General features: G+C 47.6%; 2 protein-coding genes across 3 annotated transcripts; one reads left to right on the top strand and one right to left on the bottom strand.

Annotated features, from left to right (window-relative positions):
* Nucleotides 1-375: 375 nt before the first annotated feature.
* Elp5 (elongator acetyltransferase complex subunit 5) lies at nt 376-10,801 on the top strand. 2 transcript variants are annotated; one of them, XM_013013360.1, is made up of 8 exons: nt 376-521; nt 670-730; nt 816-896; nt 4,910-5,127; nt 8,404-8,507; nt 9,054-9,146; nt 9,714-9,814; nt 10,461-10,801. In XM_013013360.1, exons 1-8 carry the CDS (start codon nt 476-478, stop codon nt 10,573-10,575), a joined length of 819 nt encoding a protein of 272 aa, XP_012868814.1. In that variant the 5' UTR covers nt 376-475; the 3' UTR covers nt 10,576-10,801. The 2 variants fall into 2 exon arrangements, with proteins under 2 accessions (XP_012868814.1, XP_012868813.1); XM_013013359.1 differs by having other exon boundaries at nt 8,404-8,585.
* A 263-nt stretch (nt 10,802-11,064) lies between these two features.
* Cldn7 (claudin 7) lies at nt 11,065-13,485 on the bottom strand. Its single transcript, XM_013013362.1, has 5 exons — nt 13,367-13,485; nt 12,872-13,201; nt 11,938-12,102; nt 11,768-11,852; nt 11,065-11,678 (listed from the first exon to the last, which is right to left on the bottom strand). Exons 2-5 carry the CDS (start codon nt 13,092-13,094, stop codon nt 11,516-11,518), a joined length of 636 nt encoding a protein of 211 aa, XP_012868816.1. The 5' UTR covers nt 13,095-13,201; nt 13,367-13,485; the 3' UTR covers nt 11,065-11,515.
* Between the last annotated feature and the right edge of the window lie 6,232 nt (nt 13,486-19,717).

Here is a 19,717-nt window from a genome sequence, read left to right as displayed (position 1 = left end):
CCCGGATTACTGTTCCTTCTACTCGGTCTTACTGAGGGTAGGGTTAAGGAAAGTGGAGAGTCCCCAGGACAAGGCTGCAATACTGCGCACGCGCGGAAGGGCCGCTAGGCGGGGCGTGGACCGCAGTCTCCAATAACGTGACGGGGTGGGTGACGTCACGTGGTCAAAGTTCGGCCGGCGCAGGGGAGGAGTGGAGGTAGAATAGCGCGACGCCCTTCCTTTCCCACTGACAGCTATCCCCAAAGCCTCTTCAGGCCGCGATCACTGTGAACATGCAGACTGGATGTCTCTAGAGTAGGTGTGCCGAGGCTGGGGAGGGGCTCATTCACGTTAGCGCCCTGGGAACACTGAACACGAAATCACCTCTCACTCCAGACTTTAGGCACTCTTGAGTGCCACGCCCCGATGAGGCGGGGGCGGCGCCGGCGCCGTGACGTCATCTTGGAGCGTCGGAAGACGCGCGGGCTGCGCGGAGATGTTGGAATCATTGTTGGCTATTGGTGGCTTGGTGCTGCTTCGAGGTGGGATGCTGAGGCTGCGGGGAAGAGTCCGGCCTTGCTGGGGGGGGGGGTGTCGGGGGAGTATAGGGAAAGGGTCCTGGGTCACAGGTAGGAACTTGTGAAGCCGGAAATCTTATGAACGAATTAATCCGTCCCTCGCTCTCCCCAGATTCCGTGGAGTGGGAGGGGCGCAGTCTCCTGAAGGCTCTTGTCAAGAAATCTGCGCTAAGGTCAGTTGTCCCTCAGTGAGGGCCTGCCCATCCTGCCCTGGGAAGGGAGTCTATAACTGACTCTAAACTTTCCCCTCTGCCTTAGTGGGGAGCAAGTCCATGTCCTGGGCTGTGAAGTGAGCGAGGAAGAATTTCGAGAAGGTTTTGAATCCGATGTCAACAGCCGGTAAGTACATATGGAAAGGGATTTCATTAGGAGTGGGTTCTCTGGTGCTAAAGGACTTCCTCAGGGCTGGGAAGGTGGCTCAGTGGTAGAGCGCTTGCCTTTCATGCTTGAGGCCCTGGGTTCGATTCCTCAGTACCACACAAGCAAAAAGAAAAAAAGCCGAAGTGGCGCTGTGGCTCAAGTGGTAGAGTGCTAGCCTTGAGCTAAAGAGCTGAGGGACAGCGCCGAGGCCCAGAGTTCAGGCCCCCCCCAAAAAAAAAAATTAAAGGACTTCCTCAGCAGTTAAAAAACAACCACCCACAACCTGGTACGTAGTAGTGACGTTGGACAGCCAAATCTAGTGGTAGGGAAACAAGTGTGACCATGCTACATGTTTTAAACAAGCCGTTTGGTTCCCAACTATTATCCTAACCTTCAAGTCATTAGATGCTATCTCCAGCGAATTAGTAGAAGTTAAGAATGTATCTCCTTTGCTGTGTGACCTCCAAAATTATTGATTTGTATGTATGTGTGTGTGTGTGTGTGTGTACATGCATGAGTGTGCTAATACAGGTGTTCAAATTGAGAACCTTGAGCTCTTGCTTGGCTTTTTTTGCTGAAGGTTGGAACTCTACCACCTGAGCCAGCCACACTTCCACTCTGGCTTTTGTTGGTTACTTGGAGATAAGAGTCTCCCTCACGGATGTGTCTGCATGGGCTGTCTTCAAATTAGAAGCCTCAGATCTCAGCCACCTGAGTAGCTAAAAATACAGCCATGAGCCATCATTGCCCAGCAAAATCAGTGATATATTTTTAAGTCAGAAAACTGATTTTGCTGACAGGTTTGATTACTTGTAGTATTTTTTTTTGTTTTTGTGGGTCATGAGGCTTGAACTCTGGGCCTGGGCGCTGTCCCTCAGCTCTTCAGCTCAGTGCTAGCGCTCTACCACTTTAGCTACAGTGCCACTTCCAGTTTTCTGGTGGTTTATTGGAGATAGGAGTTTCAGGGACTTTCTTGCCCGGGCTGGCTTTGAACTGGGATCCTCAGATCACAGCCTCCTGAGTAGCTAGGATTATGCGTGAGCCATGGGCACTGGGCTCTAGACTTGTAGCATTTTATAGGATGAGGTTTTTCCTTGGTAACAGTTTCTAATTGTCTTTATCATTTGTATGGCCATCTTGAGCCCCCCTCTCCCCCACCTATAAGGTTTAACATGGTCTAGTTTAAAACATTCTAGCCTTGTGAACCATTCTGATATTTTATAACAAAATTGTCAGCAGCCTGCTATTTAACAGGTAACAATTTAAGAGCCTAAAATTTACTTACTTTTTTTTTTTTGGGGTCCCGTCATGGGGCCTGAGCGCTACCCCTCAGCTCTTCAGCTCAAGGCTAGCGCTCTACCACTTGAGCCACAGCGCCACTTCCGGCCTTTTTCTTTTTGCTTATGTGGTGCTGAGGAATCGAACCCAGGGCCTCATACATGCAAGGCAAGCACTCTACCACTGAGCCACCTTCCCAGCCCCAAACTTACTTACTTTTTATTCCCTGTGGTCATTCCTGTTTTAGGAGCAGCTTCTTAAGTATTTATTGAAAGAATGGATGTAAATCACAAAGATGAGAATTAGTAAGAGCAAAGATAAAGGAGAAATGGTGATGACTTGAACAATCCAAAGTAGAGACCCTGGAAGTTGAAAGAGTAATAGAAGTAAACTGGATGTGTGGCCCATGCCTGTAATCCTAGCTATTTGAGATATAATGGAGGAGAGGAGTTGACCATGGTTTGAGGTCATCCTTAACATGAAAGTTTTGAGACTCCATCTTGGATAATAGCTAGATGCAGTGGTACTCACCTGTCATCCCAAACACAAAGAGAAGCACAAATAAGACTCTCATTCCAGTACTTCCCAGGCATAAAGTGAGACTCTATCTCAAAAATAACCTACATTAAAAGGGGTTAGCAGAGGGACTTAAGTAGAGAGAGGCTTAAGCAGTAGAGCATCTACTTAGCAAGCACAAGGTACGGAGTTCAAAACTCAGCACTGCAAAATAAATGAATAAAGCCAGGTACCAGTGGCTCATAACCTGTAAACCTAGCTACTCAAGAAGCTGAGATCTGAGGATTGTAGTTCAAAGCCAGCCCTGGCAGGAAAGTCCATGAGACTCTTATCTCCAAAGAATCCAGAAGTGTAGCTGTGGCTCAGTAGTAGAGCACTAACCTTGAGCAAAAAATATCCAGGAGAGCCAGGCACTGGTGACTCATGCCTAATCCTAGCTACTCAGGAGACTTGAGATCTGAAGATGCAGTTCAGAGCCAGCCTGGGCAGGAAAGTCCATGAGACTCTTTTTTTTTTTTTTGGGGGGGGGGTCCAGTCATGGGGCCTGAACTCTGGGCCTGGGCGATGTCCCTCAGCTCTTCAGCTCAAGGCTAGCACTCTACCACTTGAGCCACAGCACCACTTCTGGCTTTTTTTTTTTTTTGCTTATGTAGTGCTGAGGAATCGAACCCAGGGCCTCAGGCATGCAAGGCAAGCGCTCTACCACTGAGCCACCTTCCCAGCCCCCCATGAGACTCTTATCTCCAATTAACCACCAAAAATCCAGAAGTGGTGCTGTGGCTCAAGTAGTAGAGTGCTAGCCTTGAGCTGAAGAGGTAAGGGACAGTGCCCAGGCCCAGAGTTCAAGCCCCAGGACAGATCAAAAACAAAAAACAAGAAAAACTAGTAACAGGGTACAGGCCCTGAGTTCAAGTCCCAGACCAGCACAAAACAAAGAATAAATGGAAGACTGTAGTAGATAGAGTTCAGCATTAGGAATCTCTACTAGAAAGTAAGAATAGGGGCTGGGAAGGTGGCTCAGTGGTAGAGTACTTGCCTTGCATGCATGAGGCCCTGGGTTCGATTCCTCAGCACCACATAAGCAAAAAGAAAAATGCCAGAAGTTAATGAGTACATTTCTTATCAAGCATTGTTGCCTCCTCCTTAAAAAAAAAAAAGAAAGTAAGAAAAAGCAAACTCTGCCTTTGACTTATTTAGAATCTAATGGTATTTAATTCAGTCATAGATTCCAGGCTTGAATCAAAATTTTAACTGAAGGCTTCTGAGGGATTGACTTAGAAACAGCAAGTATGAAAGTATGATAAATGGTATCTGTTCTTGGAAGGAGGGAGAGCTTCCTATTGTACCCCATAAATTCTTGACTTCAAAAGGTCTTACAGAGCATGAAAAGGCGTTGAAATGGTATCCGGAAGGCAATTGGGAAGAGAATGCTAATACTATACCTGATAAAAACAACAGTCCAAAGCCGTGCACTGATGGCTCATGCCTGTAATCCTAGCTATTCAGGACGCTGAGATCTGAGGATCTCGGTTCAAAGCCAGCCCGGGCAGGAAAGTCTGTGAGACTCTTATCTCCAGTAAACCACTAGAAAACCAAAGTGGCACTATGGCTCAGGTGGTAGAGTGCTCGCCTTGAGCTGAAGAGCGCAGGGGCACGCCCAAACCCAGAGTTCAAGTCCCATGACCGAAAAAAAAAATAAAACATTCTAGTAATCACCATGTGAAAGGTGGTTTGGAAGGAAGCATCCTAGAGACTGGGAGACGAGGTAGGAAGGCTATTATAGTAATCCAGGATCACTTATTAGTTGTGTGTATAGTGGGCACAGATTGTAAAGCAGGTGTTGTATTAGGCACGAGGCAGAACAGTGGATGAGCAGACTTATTTCCTGCCCTAATAAATCTTAGAAAACACTGCTAGAAGTGTCTCATTCAGTGGCAGTTTGGATGGAGAGTTTAGAACAAATGTCAGAGATTTTACTGGCTAGAATTTCCAGACAGGTGACCTTGGGCAAGTAATAAAGTCAAGCTTAGTGTTTAGGCTGTCAAACACAGCTGTCTAATCATTGGCTTCTCACTAATTAGTTCTCATTAATATTTGGAGTATTAGAGGAAATTGAGGAAACAGTCCCAAAGATCTAAGGAAGAAATTTGGAAGTTGGGGTTAAAGGTAATAAATAGGTTTCCTATTTTCTTTTACAGGCTCATTTACCATGACCTCTTTAGAGACCCGCTCAACTGGTCAAAAACTGGGGAGGCCCATCCTGGGGGACCTCTGGGAGCCTTGAGAGCCATGTGCAGGACAGATTCTTGTTCTATCACCATTGCTGTTGATTCCCTCAGCTGGTTGTTGCTTCATCTTCCCTGTACTGAACTCTGCCAGACGCTGCATGTTCTGAGCCATGGAAACTCCTACCCTGGTAAGACCTCTCCTCTCATATATCTCCTGCCAAACAATGTCCCCTGTTCCCTCCCACCCTAAGAAGAATAATCAGTTATCTCCAGTCATGCCTTCTGCTATCTCTTTAACTATTTTTGGGGGATTACTGGTTTTCATTGTGTTTTCAATTGTGTGTGTGTATGTGTGTGTGTCTGTGTGTCCCTGTGTCCTGGGACTTAAACTCATGGCCTGCGTGCTGTCTCTGAGTTTCTCTTGTTCATGGCTAGCATTCTGACACTTGAGCCACAACTCCACTTGCAGATATTTTTTTTAATATAGTTTGTTGGAAATTAAGATTCACAAACCACAATCCTCAGATCTCAGGCTCCTGAGATCTGGCATTATAGGCATGAGCAAGCTTTTTTTGTTGTTACAATTTTTTGTTGCTTTTATTTTTTTGCTTGGTTATTTATTTTTGTTAATTTGTCTTTATTGGGGTTTAGGACATAGGATGAGAAAGGTCACTTTCCCCCCTCACCCCCCCCCACTTGCTTTTATTTTTGAGACAGGATCTTGCTGTGTAACTCAGGCTGAATTAGAGGCACCCAGGGAGTGACTCCCTCCCCAATGCTCTGACTACAAACATCTTTTTTTTCTTTTTCTTTTTTTGGCCAGTCCTGGGGCTTGAACTCAAGGCCTAGGGACTATCCCTGCTCCTTGCTCAAGGCCAGAACTCCTACCACTTGAGCCACAGCACCACTTCCAGCTTTTTCTATTTAGGTGGTACTGAGGAATCAAACCCAGAGCTTCATGCATGCTAGGCAAGCACTCTACCACTAAGCCACATTCCCAGCCAAGAGGATTCTTTTGATGTTTTGCTTTCGGTTTTCTTTTTTGAGATAAGGTCTCAGGATATAATCCTGGTGGCCTTGAACTCATTGTTTTACTGGCTCCACCTCCCAAGTGTTGGGATCACTAGTGTGTGCTGCCACACACATCCATAAAGTTTGTTGTTTTTATGTCGGCCATGGGGCCTGAACTCTGGGCCTGGGCACTGTCCCTCAGCTTGTCAGCTCAGGGCTAGCACCCTACCACTTGAGGTACCGAGGAATTGAACCCAGGGCCTCATACATGCGAGGCAAGCACTCTACCACTGAGCCACCTTCCCAGCCCCTGTTGTTTTGTTGTTTTCTTTTTCCCAAAGTTTTTGGTTTTGGGTTTTTTGTTGTTGTTGGTCATGGGGCTTGAACTCTGGGCCTGGCCGCTGTCCCTGAGCTCTTCATCTCAAGGTGAACACTCTTACCATGTGAGCCACAGCACCACTTCTGGTTTTCTGGTGGTTAATTGGAGATAAGAATCTCATGAGCTTTCCTGCTGGGGCTGGCTTTTTAACTCTTTACAGTGATGCAATAAATATTAAGTACATACAATGTATCAGGTCCATTCAAATAATGAAAATGTAAAGATTAACATGTAGTCTTCCTGGAGCTCAGAGTCTCAAAAAGGATATGGAGAAATAAACAGGCAGTTACAAGATAATCTGATAGGGCTGAGGTGTCTTAGGGACTGTGATGATAAAAGGATGTCCACCAGGCACCTGAAGAAAGGAATTACCTTGAATATCCTGAAGAGCAAGAGATCAGCCGGGCAGATTTGGCACTAGCCCTGAAGCGCACTGTGATACTAGCATACACCTGGGGTCAGACACAGCCAGCCATATGTTGAAGTACTTGATTTCTCAGTGCTTTTACTTTTCCCTGTACAGGGTATAAAGCGGGGCATATAAAGAGTTGGCATGAGCCAGGTGTCGGTGTCTCATGCCTGGAATCCTAGCTAGTCAGGAGGCTGAGATCTAAAGATCACAGTTCAAAGCCAGCCCAGGCAGGAAAGTCCATGAGACTCTTATCGCCAGTAAACCACTCACAAAACCAGAAGTGGTACTATGGCTCAAAATGGTAGTGCACTAGCCTTGAGCTGAAGAGCTGAGGGACAGTGCCAGACCCAGAGTTCAAGCCCCACGGCTGACAAAAAAGTTGGCATGAGTGTAATCCTCACTTTTAGGAAGCAGAGGCAACAGTGGGGCCTGTGATAGGTAGCATTAGAATTAAACTCTTTGAAATTGCCACATGATATGAGCTGACTTTGTGAGGATTAAAGTGATAGTGTTTAGTACTGTTAATGCTTCCAAAAGGAGAAGATACGTTCCAAAAATTGCAAATAGTTCATTAAGAGATGAACTGGATTGGGGCAATGGAAGCACACACCTGTAATCAATCCTAGCTACTCAGAAGGCTAAGATCTGAGATCACAGTTTGAAGTCAGCCTGGGCAGGAAAGTCCATGGAGTTAACCACCAGAAGCCAACTGGAGCTGTGGCTCAAGTAATAGATTGCTAGCCTTGAGTAGAAAAGGCAAAGGAACAATGCCTAGGCCCTGAGTTCTAGCCCCAGTACCAACACACACACACACACACCCCACACACAAATGGCTGGAGTTAATGGATGCCAGTGATTAAATTCCATGCTGAAAAGTCGAAGTCAGAGTTGTGCCTTGGTCAGATTGCACTAGAGTAAGGTTTCTTAAAAGTGTGGAATTGGAAGCAGTGTTGTGATTGAAAGTGGTAGAACACTAGCTTTGAGCAAAACAGCTCAGGGACAGTACCCAGGCTCTGAGTTCAGGCCCCATGACTGACCAAAAAGAAGACAAACATTAGCAAGCACTGGTGACTCATGCCTGAAATCCCAGTTATTCAGAAGGCTGAGATTGAGGATTGCAGTTGGATGCCAACCAGGGCAGGAAAGTCTGTGAGTCTCTTAGCTCTAACTAGTCACAGAAAAAGCTGGAAGTGGTGCTGTGGCTCAAGTGGTAGAGTACTAGTTCAAGGATAGCACCCAAGCCCAGAGTTCATGCCCCAGGGTCAGTCCGAGGGAAAAAATAAACTCAGGGGCTAGGAAGTTGGCTCAGTGGTAGAGCACTTGCCTTGCATGCCTGAGGCCCTGGGTTCGATTCCTCAGCACCACATAAGCAAAAAGAAAAAGCCAGAAGTGGTGCTGTGGCTCAAGTGGTAGAGTGCGCCTTGAGCTGAAGAGCTGAGGGACAGCGCCCAGGCCCAGAGTTCAGGCCCCACAACTGGACCCAATAAATAAATAAATAAACAAACTCAGGGCAGGGCATTAAGATTGGTCAAGGTAAATTGAGGTTGTGGCCAAGTTGATAGAATGTGCACCTCTCCTTCCTTTTTCTTCCCTATTTCTATGCCTATCCTGAATGCTCCCCACTATCCTTCATGCCCTAATTTTTTTTTTGCCCCCTTCCAGGTGTTAACCCCCCTGTAGGGCAGGTGCGTGTGTTGGGCCTGCTGCATGAAGAGCTTCATGGGCAAGGCCCCTTGGGAGCACTGAGCAGCCTTGCTCAAACAGAGGTGACCATGGATGGTAAAATGGGCCAGGCTTCAGTTCACATCCTCTATCGAAGGCCCCAACAGCGCCCAGCTTATCAGGTCAACAGAAGCAACAGGGAAGACTAGAGATTTGGGTCAGAAAGAGGTGTCATAATGGAAAGTGCCATGAGAAAGCTGATGGCTTAGTGTGCATGGGATAGAACCTAGGGCCTTGGGCCATGTATGTGTGCTGAGTATATACTGTACACCTGAGCCAGGTCCTCTTATGTTTTCTATCATTTACCTCCTTTTATTTTCACTGTGAGTACATTATATCCCCATTTTGCAGACTGTGAAACAAGTCCATAGAAGTTTAAGCCATTTGGCCAAGATAGTAAAACTATAAGTGGCAAGTGGTATAGCCAGCATTTGAACTCAGGATTGTTTTTGATTCAGCCTGCCAACTTAACTATGGAAAGATGCTATCTTCCAGAAAATGGAAAGTTTAAAATCCTAAGATTATTGGAGAAAGGAGCTATGAGGTCCTGAAACGTTAAAACTAAATAAAACTTTTTTTCTTATACACAGACTCAGTGGTTCTCCATCCTTCCTGACTTCAACCTGGATCTCCAAGAGGGACCTCTAGAGTCCCAGCAGCAGCCAAGTTCCCACGTACCTCTGGTATATATGTTTGCCTTGGCATCAGTGGCTCACATCTAGCTACCCAGGAGGATTGGTGGTTCAAAGCCAGCCCAAGCAGGAAAGTCATATCACCAATTACCTACCCACCCATAATCTCCAATTATCCAGAAGTGGAGCTGTGCTCAAGTGATAGAGCACTAGCCTTGAGCAGAAAAGGGACAGCACCTAGGTTTGAGCCCCAGTTCTAACAACAACAAAAAAAAGTTTGGGGGCTAGAAAAAGGAAATGAAGCTGGGCGCTAATGGCTCACACCTATAATCTTAGCTACCAAGGAGGCTGAGAACTGAGGATCATGGTGCAAAGCCAGCTCGGGCAGGAAAGTGTGAGACTCTTCAAGTAACCACCAGAAAAGTGGCACTGGTTCAAATGGTAGAGCACTAGCCTTGAGCTGAAGAGCTGAGTGTGGACAGCGCCCAGGCCCAGAGTTCAGGCCCCACAACAAAGGGGAAAAAAAAAAGAGAGGGAAATACAAACTGCAGAGGTTTGGGGGTGAGGCCAGGGACCCCAGTGATGTGGCTCAGTGGCAGCATATGTTTGTACCTACAGGTGGATCCCACAACTCACTTGACTTTTAACCTTCACCTGTCCAAGAAAGAAAGAGAAGCCAAAGATAACCTGACTCTGCCCTTCCAATTCAGCTCTGAAAAGTAAGATTGGAACATAAATGCCTGGATTCCTGGGTAGAGCTGAGCAACTGGATCACAGAGTGATAGGGTGTTGACAGATTATTGATTAACCTTTCATGACTTTATAGGGGCTGAAGTCCACCTTGCAGAGACAAGTAGGGAGTGGTAGTGGCTCTCTATTCACATATACCCTCCCACAATGGCGGAAGGTTTTGTCTTATCTCTCCATTAGAGCTTTAGACTCACCACTGTGGTTCTCCCCCATAACAATCTGGGCCTTGGCTAAGCCAAACTATACTGCGGAAATATGGCTCTTTCTCTACAGCAGTGCTAGGACAGGAAGCTACATGGGTGTGGCAAGGCTGGTTAAGTGGCAGAGTATATGCCTTTCCCTGCCTGTGGATGGGTGAGACAAGGATGCCAAATCCTGGCCCTCAGGGTGCTAAGAATGTAAGTTTTGTTAGTTGTATAAAAGCACTATCCCAAATCCAAATGGTCTGGGGAAACTTTAGTTCTAACCAAACATGAAGGTCAAAGAAAGGGAGTTGGACCAAGAAAATGGTACAGGGGCCTGTCTGAGTCATGATTGTCTGAGTCATATGGAAAAGTAAATTCACACTTGACTCCTGTCACTCATCCTCCTCAGCATCAACTCTTTCCTCCTCAGACAGCAGGCTTTGCTGCGACCTGGACCAGGTCAGTCTTCCAGCCACATCTTCTATGAGCCAGATGTTTATGATGATCTGGACCAAGAAGACCCCGATGAAGACCTAGATATTTGACTGACCAGATTTGACTAGACCAACAAGAAGAAACACTGTGGACTTAGAAGCACCTTTGTGTTGTTTGACTTGACCTTACCTTGTCCCTGTACCACCTTTGCTGCTTTGTATATGTAAGGCCCTGCTGTGCCAAGAAGTAGCATGTCATCAGGGCAGCAAATGGGTGAGAGTATATTGTAAGGCAAGCAAGTAACCTTCCAAATTAAAATATATAGATACAGATACACACACATATATGTATGTATATATGTATATACCTCTTTTTTTTTTTTTGGTCGGTCATGGGGCCTGAACTCTGGGCTTGGGTGCTGTCCCTGAGCTCTTCAGCTCAAGGCCAGCAGTCTACCGCTTGAGCCACAGCGCTACTTCCGGTTTTCCAGTGGTGTATTGGAGATAAGAGTCTCATGGACTTTCCTGCCCAGGCTGGCTTTGAACTGAGATCCTCAGATCTCAGCCTCCTGAGTAGCTAGCATTATAGGCGTGAGCCACCGGCGTCTGGCTACCTCTTTTTTTGTTTTTTTAATGCAACTCTTTGGTAGTTATTTAAAACAGTGGTGGGTTGGGAATGAAGGAAGCCAGACGTTTGAGGTATTAAGCCTAAACAATGAAAATGGACTGTATGGCCTGGCACCATCGTGCTCTGTAGCTTCACTGAACTGAAGTAGGCACAACTTATGTGGAAAGAAAGCAAGAGGCATAGAAAGAAAAAAAAAAACCTGCTTTCTAAAATGTAGTTTTTATTACTGTACAAAAAGCACATGCTCCCCTTTTTGTCTCTTCCCCCCCCCCCTTCCCAGAGAACTGTACACGGTATGCATGGATGGAGTGGCCAGGGAGCCTTTGTCTCACACCTTGCTCACAGGCTGAGTCCTCTGCCCTAGGTTTCTGAATCATCTGGACACACCCACAGCCCATCAGACTGGGGCATAAGGGTGTCGAGTTACACATATTCTTTGGCAGAGTTGGACTTGGGGTAGGAATGGGGTGCCCGATACACAGCTTTGCTTTCACTCCCAGGACAGGAGCAAGACAGCAGCGCACCTCCTAGGAGGACCAGAGCAGACCCTGCCCAACCAATAAAGATGGCAGAACCAAACTCATATCTGTGGAGAGAAGGGGTTAGAATCAGAATCCTGGACTGTCTGCCTTGTTTCCTATCCCAGTATCCCAGAGGCAAGGGTCCCAAACTTACTTAGCATTCATGGGGGTCAAGGGGTTATAGAAGTCTGTGATAATCTGATGACCATACCAGGAGCATGCTATCAAAGAGGCAAGACCTAGAAAGAGAAGGATTCTGATACTCCCAGGGTCTTAAACCAGCACCTTACCCACCCTCAGGCCGACCTTAGATCTGAGGCTCACCAGCCACGATGAAAATGATGCCTCCAGTCATGGCTATCCGGGCCTTCTTCACTTTGTCGTCTCCCCCACAACGCGTGCACTTCATGCCCATCGTGGCCACAAACATGGCCAGGAAACCCAGCACCAGGGACACCACCATGAGGGCCCGAGTGGCCTGTAGGGCCGCTATGGAGAAGAAAGAGCCCGGTCATCGCTGGAAATGCGGGCAGGCCCGGGAAGGCCTTAGCCTTCAAGCCCCAGGCTGCACCCGCCAAGTTCAGAGACTATCAGTGAAGCTCTCCGTTCCCCAGCAGATCTGGAACGCTCCCCGCCCCCTGCCCCAGGCCAAAGCCCGAGGCGCCTCCACCGGCCCCCGCCCCGCCTTAGGCCGAGGCCTTCCCGCTCAACGCACGGCCCGGCCCCGCCCTCTGCCCCAGAACCCGCCCGGGGCGCCTGGGTTTCGATGAAACCGCGCTGGGCAGGGGGAAGGGGGCCGTGAGAAAGGACGCGCAGCACGAAGGCTCAGCCGCCGGCCGTCGCGAGTCCCAACTCTCACCCCGCTATCGAAGCCACGGGGTTTGTGGCTTCGGCTAATCGGCCGATAAGATTAGAGGTCGCAGGTGGCGGCCCACGTCTAACAAAACAGCACGGTCCGGCGGCTCAGGCCACGGCTTCCGCGCCGAGCCCTTTTGTCCAAGACAAAACTGACCACAGACGGTCCGGGTCGCAGAGGGGCGCGCGCGCGCTGGCCTGGACTCTTCCAGCCGAGGGAGCGGGCCCGGCGGGCGGCCCAGGTGCGGACTCACAGCAGGGCCGCCAGAATCTAGGCCAGATCTAGCCAAGGCCCCCGGTGTGTCCACTTCTCCAGCTCCCTGGAAACCACAGGGCGCCCGGCCGAGGAGCTCCGGCCCTGCCCCACCCGGGCGCGTCCGTCCCGTCGGCCCCTCGGCCTTACCCGGCAGTGCGAGCACCGAGTCGAACATCTTGCAGCTCATCAAGCCTGTGCTCTGCGTGACGCAGTCCATCCACAACCCCTTGTACATGGCCTGGGCGGTGATGATGTTGTCGCCCGCGTACGAGCTCATCTGCCACTGCGGGATGGCGGTGCATGCCACCAGGCCCACCCAGCCCAGCAAGGCCATTGAAAAGCCCAACAATTGCAGGCCCGAATTGGCCATTTCCGCCCTCCAAAAAGATGGGAACCTGGGAGGGCGAACCTACAAGTCGAATAGAATTGAAAAGGACAGCTTCACCAAAGACAACCCGGTTGGAATTTTAAGTCACCCTGAGACGGAAAAAAAAAAAAAAAAGTTTGTAGCCAGTGACTGCAAAATCTTGTCACCCCAAGTAAAACAATTCCACCCCTGGCAGCCGTGGGAACTGGCTGCACTCGAAGGACAGGTTCCAGACAAAAGCAGTGCCCGGAGGCCAGGCGCTCTCACGACCCTACCCCGAAAAAATGGAGGGGCCGTGTGGGCGCGATCCCCGGGGTGTATCTGGGCCTTTCGGCCCCAGGCTGTAGGGAGCGGGCAGAGGCGTCGCGGAGAGTCCGGAGGTAAGGGCGGACAGGTGCGGCGCACCTGAGTATAAGTAGGGCGCAGGGAGCGCGCGAGGGGGAGGCGGGACCGGAGGGGCAGCCGAGGGTGACCTGACGTCACTGAAGGGACACTTACCTGAACCGGAAGTCCTGGCCCCTACCCCCCTGCGAGCGCAGGTGATGAGGAAGAAACCTGAGCCCCAGGGTCACGCCCCTTCACTTGCTCGGCTTCCACGGCAGGTGAAGCAGAGGCTGTGGCTTCTCGGAAATCCATCCAAGCTGGACAGCCCTCTGGCACCCTTTGCAGTCGGTGTGCCCGAGACGCCGCGGAGCCCGAGCTGGGGGATGTTCCTGGAAAGACTGGGTGCCACCCTTTCCCCTCCTGTTTCTGCCTCAAGCAGTCTTTCTTCCTTTTCTTCTGTTTCCAAAGCTGTCCTTTCCCACCTTCGGAGACCCCTGCCGCATACGAGAGAATCAACCCTCGCTGCACTTTTCTTGAAGTTTCTGCTCCCAGAGACAACTCTCAGCACCCCTCCCTTTTTCTACTGTTGCCCTCCTGGTAGGCCCTCCAACAAACAGACAGCTGCCTTCTGAGCATGGCTCCCAACAACTCTAGCTTCCTGGTCCCCCATTCCTAACCCTAGCAGAGATTTAATGTATGAGCTGGTCGCCATCCTCTGCAGCAGCAAGGCTTCTCCTAGCATATGGAAGAAACCACTAAGGACAGCATATGGGGGTAGGGTAAGGTAGAGGTCAGAATCCCTGACACACCTAACATTCACCTTCCTAGGAGTTTTCTCCACTTTCGCCTCCCACCTCCACTCACTTCCCTACCATCCTTGAACACACATCTTTACCACCTTCCCACCTATTCTTCTTAGTCTCTCCTATGCCCCAGACCTCCTCGCAACATTTTTTTCCAACTTTCTCATTCCCCTTTTTGATCATTTCCCCCTTCCTGCCTTTTCTACTTTGTAGCATCCTATTTCACTCCCCCATTTACTCTGCCCTGGTACCCTTTTTCCAGCTGCATGGAGCTTGGCAACAATTTCTCTCCTTTTTTTTTTTTTTTTTTGTCCGTCATGGAGCTTGAATTCTGGGTCTGAGCACTGTCCCTCAGCTCTTCAGCTAAAGGCAAGTCCTCTACCACTTGAGCCACAGCGCCACTTCCGGTGTTCTGGTGGTTTATTGGAGATAAGAGTCTCACAGACCTTCCTACCTGGGCTGGCTTTGAACCACCGTCATCCTCAGATCTCAGCCTCCTGAGAAGCTAGGATTATAGATGTGAGCCATCGGGGCTATTATCGTCATCATCATCATCATCATCATTATTATTATTATTATTATTATTGTATTCTGGTAAGGGACTTGAAATCAGGGCCTTGGGATCGCTTACCTTTTTCCTCTCTAGTCTGGAACTCTACCAAGTGACCTACAGCTCCACTACTTGCTTGGTAGGAGGGCGGGGGTGTTGAAGACATACAGACTAGGAAAGTCAAGGCTGGCTTTGAACTGCTGTCTCAGATCTCAGCTTCTTGAGTAGGTAGATTTACAGGTGTGAGCCACCAGGGTCTGGTTTTCATCTATTTTTTACCTCAGTTGCTTCACATATCCCATTTGTGTTCTTCCTTTTCAACTTTTTTGTTTTTGATAACTCTTTTTTTTTTTTTTGTAGGTCTTGGGGCATGAACTCTGGGCTTGGGTGCTGTCCCTCAGCTCTTCAGCTCAAGGCTAGCGTTTTACCACTTGAGCTGCAGCTCCACTTCTGGTTTCCTGGTGGTTTTATTGGAGATAAGAGTCTCATGGATTTTGCTTCCCTGCTTGGCTTTGAACTGTGATCTTCAGATCTCAGCTCCTTAGTAGCTAAGATTACAGGTGTGAGCCACTGGCGCCTAGCTTGTTTTGGTAACTCTTTTTTTTTTTTTCTTTTTTTGGTCGGTTGTGGGGCTTGACCTCTGGGCTTAGGCGCTGTCCCTGCATTCTTCAGCTCAAGGTGAGTGCTGTACCACTTGAGCCACAGTGCCACTTCTAGTGGTTTATTGGAGCTAAGAGTCTCATGGACTTTCCTGCCTGGGCTGGCTTTGAACTGTGATCCTCAGATCTCAGCCTCCTGAGGAGCTAGGATTTCAGGCATGAGCCACCGCTGCCTTATTTTGGTAACTTAATCAAATATACTGCTGGGCCCTTGTGTCCAACTGGTTTAAGCTGTTTTACATAAAACATATCTTTGTGAACTTTGTTATTCATATATATTGTTGTACTTTAGATTAATGGAAGACTTTTGTTTTGTTTTGCCAGTACCAGCAGGATCTCCATTCTTAGCTTGTTTATTCATAGCTGATTCTCTACCACTGGAGCCACTTCATCTTTACTTGGAGATGGAGTCTCAGACTTTTCTGCCCAGACTGGCTTAAACCCACAATCCACTGGATCTCAGTCTCCTGAGTAGCTAAGCTTACAGGTGTAAACCTCTAGTAAAGAGATTAAAGGCACCTTCCAGGTTGAGTGTGGTGGACCACACCTGTAATCCCAGGCTGAGTCTGGAGGATCAAGAATTTGAGTTCATGGGCTGGGAAGATGGCTCAGTGGTAGAGTGCTTGTCTTGCATGCATGAAGTCCTAGGTTCAATTCCTCAGCACCACGTAAGCAGAAAAAGCTGACGTGGCACTGTGCCTCAAGTGGTAGAGCGCTAGCCTTGAGCTGAAGAGCTGAGGGACAGCACCCAGGCCCAGAGTTCAAGCCCCACAATCAACCAGGAAAAAAAAAGCTGGAAATGGAAGTATGACTCAAGTAATAAGGTGCAAGCCTGGAGAAAAAAAAAAAAAGATCTAAGGGGATTCAAGCTTTAGGGTGATAGGAAAGTATAAACAAATAGGCAACTCAGGTGAGGATGTAGCAGGAGAGGAGGTGGGTGGGGAAAGTGCATAAATAAATAAAGTTTGAGTTCAGCCTGGACCATAGCAAGACCTGGGGCAAGGGAAGATACTTTGCAGCTCTGAGTCCACATTTCTCATTATTTAAGTCTATCCAGCCTAGAGTGGTAGTAAACACCTTTGATCCTAGATATTCTGCAGACAGAGGCAGGAAGACTGAGAGTTCAAGGCCAAGCCAGACAAAGTTATGTTTATATCCCAACTCAAAAACAAAATATAAACCAAAGTGCTGGGGATATAACTCTATACCTGATGCCTAACAGGCTCAAGGCCCTGGGTTTACCTCTCTACAAACTCTCTGAAACTGTCACCAAGCCTGGGAAGTTGGCTTAGTGATAGAGTGCTTGCCTCACATGCACGGAGCCCCAGGTTCGATTCCTCAGTACCACATACACAGAAAAAGCCAGAAGTGGCACTGTGGCTCCAGTGATAGAGTGCTAGCCTTGAGCAAAAGAAGCTCAGGGACGGTGCCCAGGCCCTGAGTTCAAGCCCCAGAACTGGCAAAAAAGAAAAGAAACTGCCCCCAAAACTAATCTACCTGCTTCTACCCTTGTCCTAAAATCTGTTTCTAAACACTGATCTTTTTATATAAATGGAGACCTTGTCATTTCTTTTGAAAATCATTAAGTGACACTTCTGGGTTTTGTTTTGGTTTTTTCAGTACTAGGGATGGAACTAGAGCCTCACATGAGTATTCTACTGCTAAGCTACGGCCTCAGCCCTCAGTGGCTCTTGTGCTCCTGAGATAAACACATGAGTCCTTGTCTCCATCACATTGTCCTTCTCTATTTTGGAAACGTGCTGCATACATTCTGTCCCTGCAAAGCACTTTCCACTCTGTTCTCTATGCCTGAATACTCTGCCATCCTCCCCACCTCTCCCCAGATAACTGAGTCACCCTTCAGCTCTCTGCTTAAGTATCACTTCTAGAAAGCTTGGCCTAACTACCCCACCCCAGACTGAGTCAGATCATCCATGAATGCTCTCAGGCTATCTGGATTTTTCTTTCAAAGTCCTTCTGTTAGTCTGAAACTATTTACTTTGTGTGCACATTGAGTCAATGTCAGTTTTCCCATTGTACTATAAGTTCCAAAAGGGTTGAGATATGTCTGGGTTTTATTACCAATGGCGATTTGGTGAAAAAGAGAGAAGGGCAGGGGGAGAGAAAGAAAGGAAGAAGGAAAGGAAGGAAGAAAGAATTGCAAATAACTAATACTTTTGCCTACTGTTCAACAAACATTTTCTGAGTTGCCATAATGTACCAACACTAGATTTACCCCTAGGCATAAGGAATGAGAAAAACAGATAAGGATTCTATGCTCCTGTAACTGATTTTCTAAAAGGAGGAAGCAGGCAATACAGACAATAAAATGGTGCATGCTTCAAAGGCAATGCAATAGGGTATTGAATGAGATTGGATCTAACCCCAACTGAGGTCAGGAAGAGTTTCTATTCAGGGAAATGACTTAAATAATGAGTCAGACATGAGTGAACCAGTTACAGACAGAAAGAACTGTAAGAGCAAAGGCCCTGTGTCAATTGCCTGGTAAGATTTATAGTCATAGTCGGGCACTGGACGTTTACACCCATAATTCTAGGTACTCAGGAGGCTGACACCTGAGGATTGCAGTTTGAAGCCAGCCCAAACAGGAAAGTCTATCCATGAATTTTTTTTTTTTTTGCCAATCCTGGGGCTTGAACTCAGGATCTGGGCACTGTCCCTAAGCTTCTTTACTCAAGGCTAGCACTCTACTACTTCAGCCACAGCACCTCTTCCAGCTTTTTCTGTTTATGTGGTACTGAGGAATCTAACTCAGGGCTTCATGCATGCTAGGCAAGCACTCTACCACTAAGCCACATTCCCAGCCCAAGAGTCTTAGTTCCAATTAACCACCAAAAAACTAAAAATGGATCTGTGGCACTAGCCTTGAGTGAAAAAAAAAAAAGCTAAAGGATAGTGCCTAAGTTCTGAGTTCAAATCCCAGGACCAGCACATCCTCATACTAACTGGAATCGGGGAGGGGGGCAGGGAGGAGTAAATACAAAATTGGTCCTAGTTAAGAACCATTAGTTTAGTGTCACACTACTATGGATTTTTATTCATCTCTGTATCTAGAAAACTTGAAGTAAACAGTGGGTATAAGAATCCAAGTGGAGGGGCTGGGAAGCTGGCTCAGTGGTAGAGCACTTGCCTTGAATGCCTGAGGCCCTAGGTTCGATTCCTCAGCACCACATAAGCAAAAAGCAAAAACCTGGAAGTGGCGCTGTGGCTCAAATGGTAGAGTGCTAGCCTTGAGCTGAAGAGCTCAGGGACAGTGCCCAGACCCAGAGTTCAAGACCCATGACCAAAAAGCAAAACAAAACAAAAGCAATAAAAACAAAAATGAAAAACCCTAGTATCACAGAGGGGGGAGGAGGACTTTTGATTTTTGTGGCTAAAGATATGTCCAGGGTATACAAAGTACTTGCACACCAGTTACTGCTGGTTCTCGCTTGTAATCCTAGCTACTCAGAAAGCTGAAATCTGAGGGGCAGAAAAGTCCCGATGAGACTCTAATTGCTATTTAACCACTCAAAAACCAGAAGTAGTGCTGTGGCTCAAGTAGTAGAGTGCTAACCTTGAATACAAAGAGGTTCAGAGATAGTGCCCAAGCCCTAAGTTCAAGTCCCACAACTGACAAACAAAAAACCAGTACTTGGTTCAATCTGCAGCACTGTGTACATAACCATGCATACTAGCATGCATGCATGCATGTGCACGCACACACACATATACAAACACAGATATGAACTTCAAAGAAGCAGGGGATTTGGAAGGATAACAGGCAGCCTCTCAACTCCAGATTCTGAAGTATGTGAAATAAAATCAACAAAGAAGCCTGAATAAAACAGGGCTGCCAAGGAAACATACCCTCCTGGCAGCCAGGTGTCAGTATTGTCTAGGAAAGGGACCATTCAGAGAAGAGACTGGGCACAGTGTCCAGAGGTCACACTGAAAGAATTAAAGATCATGTCTGGTTGGAAGATAGGCTCACATTAAGGAGCACATAACACTGTATGGGGATGATGATTGGTATTTTGAATTAAACAAGCTGGTATTAATCTGTTTAACGCAACCAACTTATTTATTGTCTTCCTTCCTTCCTTCCTTCCTTCCTTCCTTCCTTCCTTCCTTCCTTCTTCTTCCTTCTTCTTCCTTCTTTCCTTCCTCTCTTCACATCTTTCTTTCCTTCTCCCTTTCTCTTTTTCTTTCCTTTTGTGCTAGCACTGGAGCTTGAACTTAGAGCCTGGGGACTGTCCTCTAGCTTTTTCATTCAATGCTAGAGCTCTA

The sequence above is a fragment of the Dipodomys ordii genome, unplaced genomic scaffold, assembly GCF_000151885.1.
Source record: "Dipodomys ordii isolate 6190 unplaced genomic scaffold, Dord_2.0 Scaffold19, whole genome shotgun sequence".
NCBI classification, from domain to species: Eukaryota; Metazoa; Chordata; class Mammalia; order Rodentia; family Heteromyidae; genus Dipodomys; species Dipodomys ordii.
This window is presented reverse-complemented; position numbering and strand designations above follow the sequence as displayed.

Bases quoted from the DNA above. Each gene is read 5' to 3' on its own strand.
- Elp5 (XM_013013359.1), top strand. From the start codon at position 476: ATGTTGGAATCATTGTTGGCTATTGGTGGCTTGGTGCTGCTTCGAG. The intron at 897-4,909 runs GTAAGTACATAT...TTTCTTTTACAG, and splicing joins GAATCCGATGTCAACAGCCG to GCTCATTTACCATGACCTCT. The intron at 8,586-9,053 runs GTCAACAGAAGC...TCTTATACACAG, and splicing joins AACAGCGCCCAGCTTATCAG to ACTCAGTGGTTCTCCATCCT.
- Cldn7 (XM_013013362.1), bottom strand. From the start codon at position 13,094: ATGGCCAATTCGGGCCTGCAATTGTTGGGCTTTTCAATGGCCTTGCTG. The intron at 12,103-12,871 runs GTAAGGCCGAGG...TCTTCTCCATAG, and splicing joins CTCGGTGCTCGCACTGCCGG to CGGCCCTACAGGCCACTCGG. The intron at 11,853-11,937 runs GTGAGCCTCAGA...TTCTCTTTCTAG, and splicing joins CATCATTTTCATCGTGGCTG to GTCTTGCCTCTTTGATAGCA.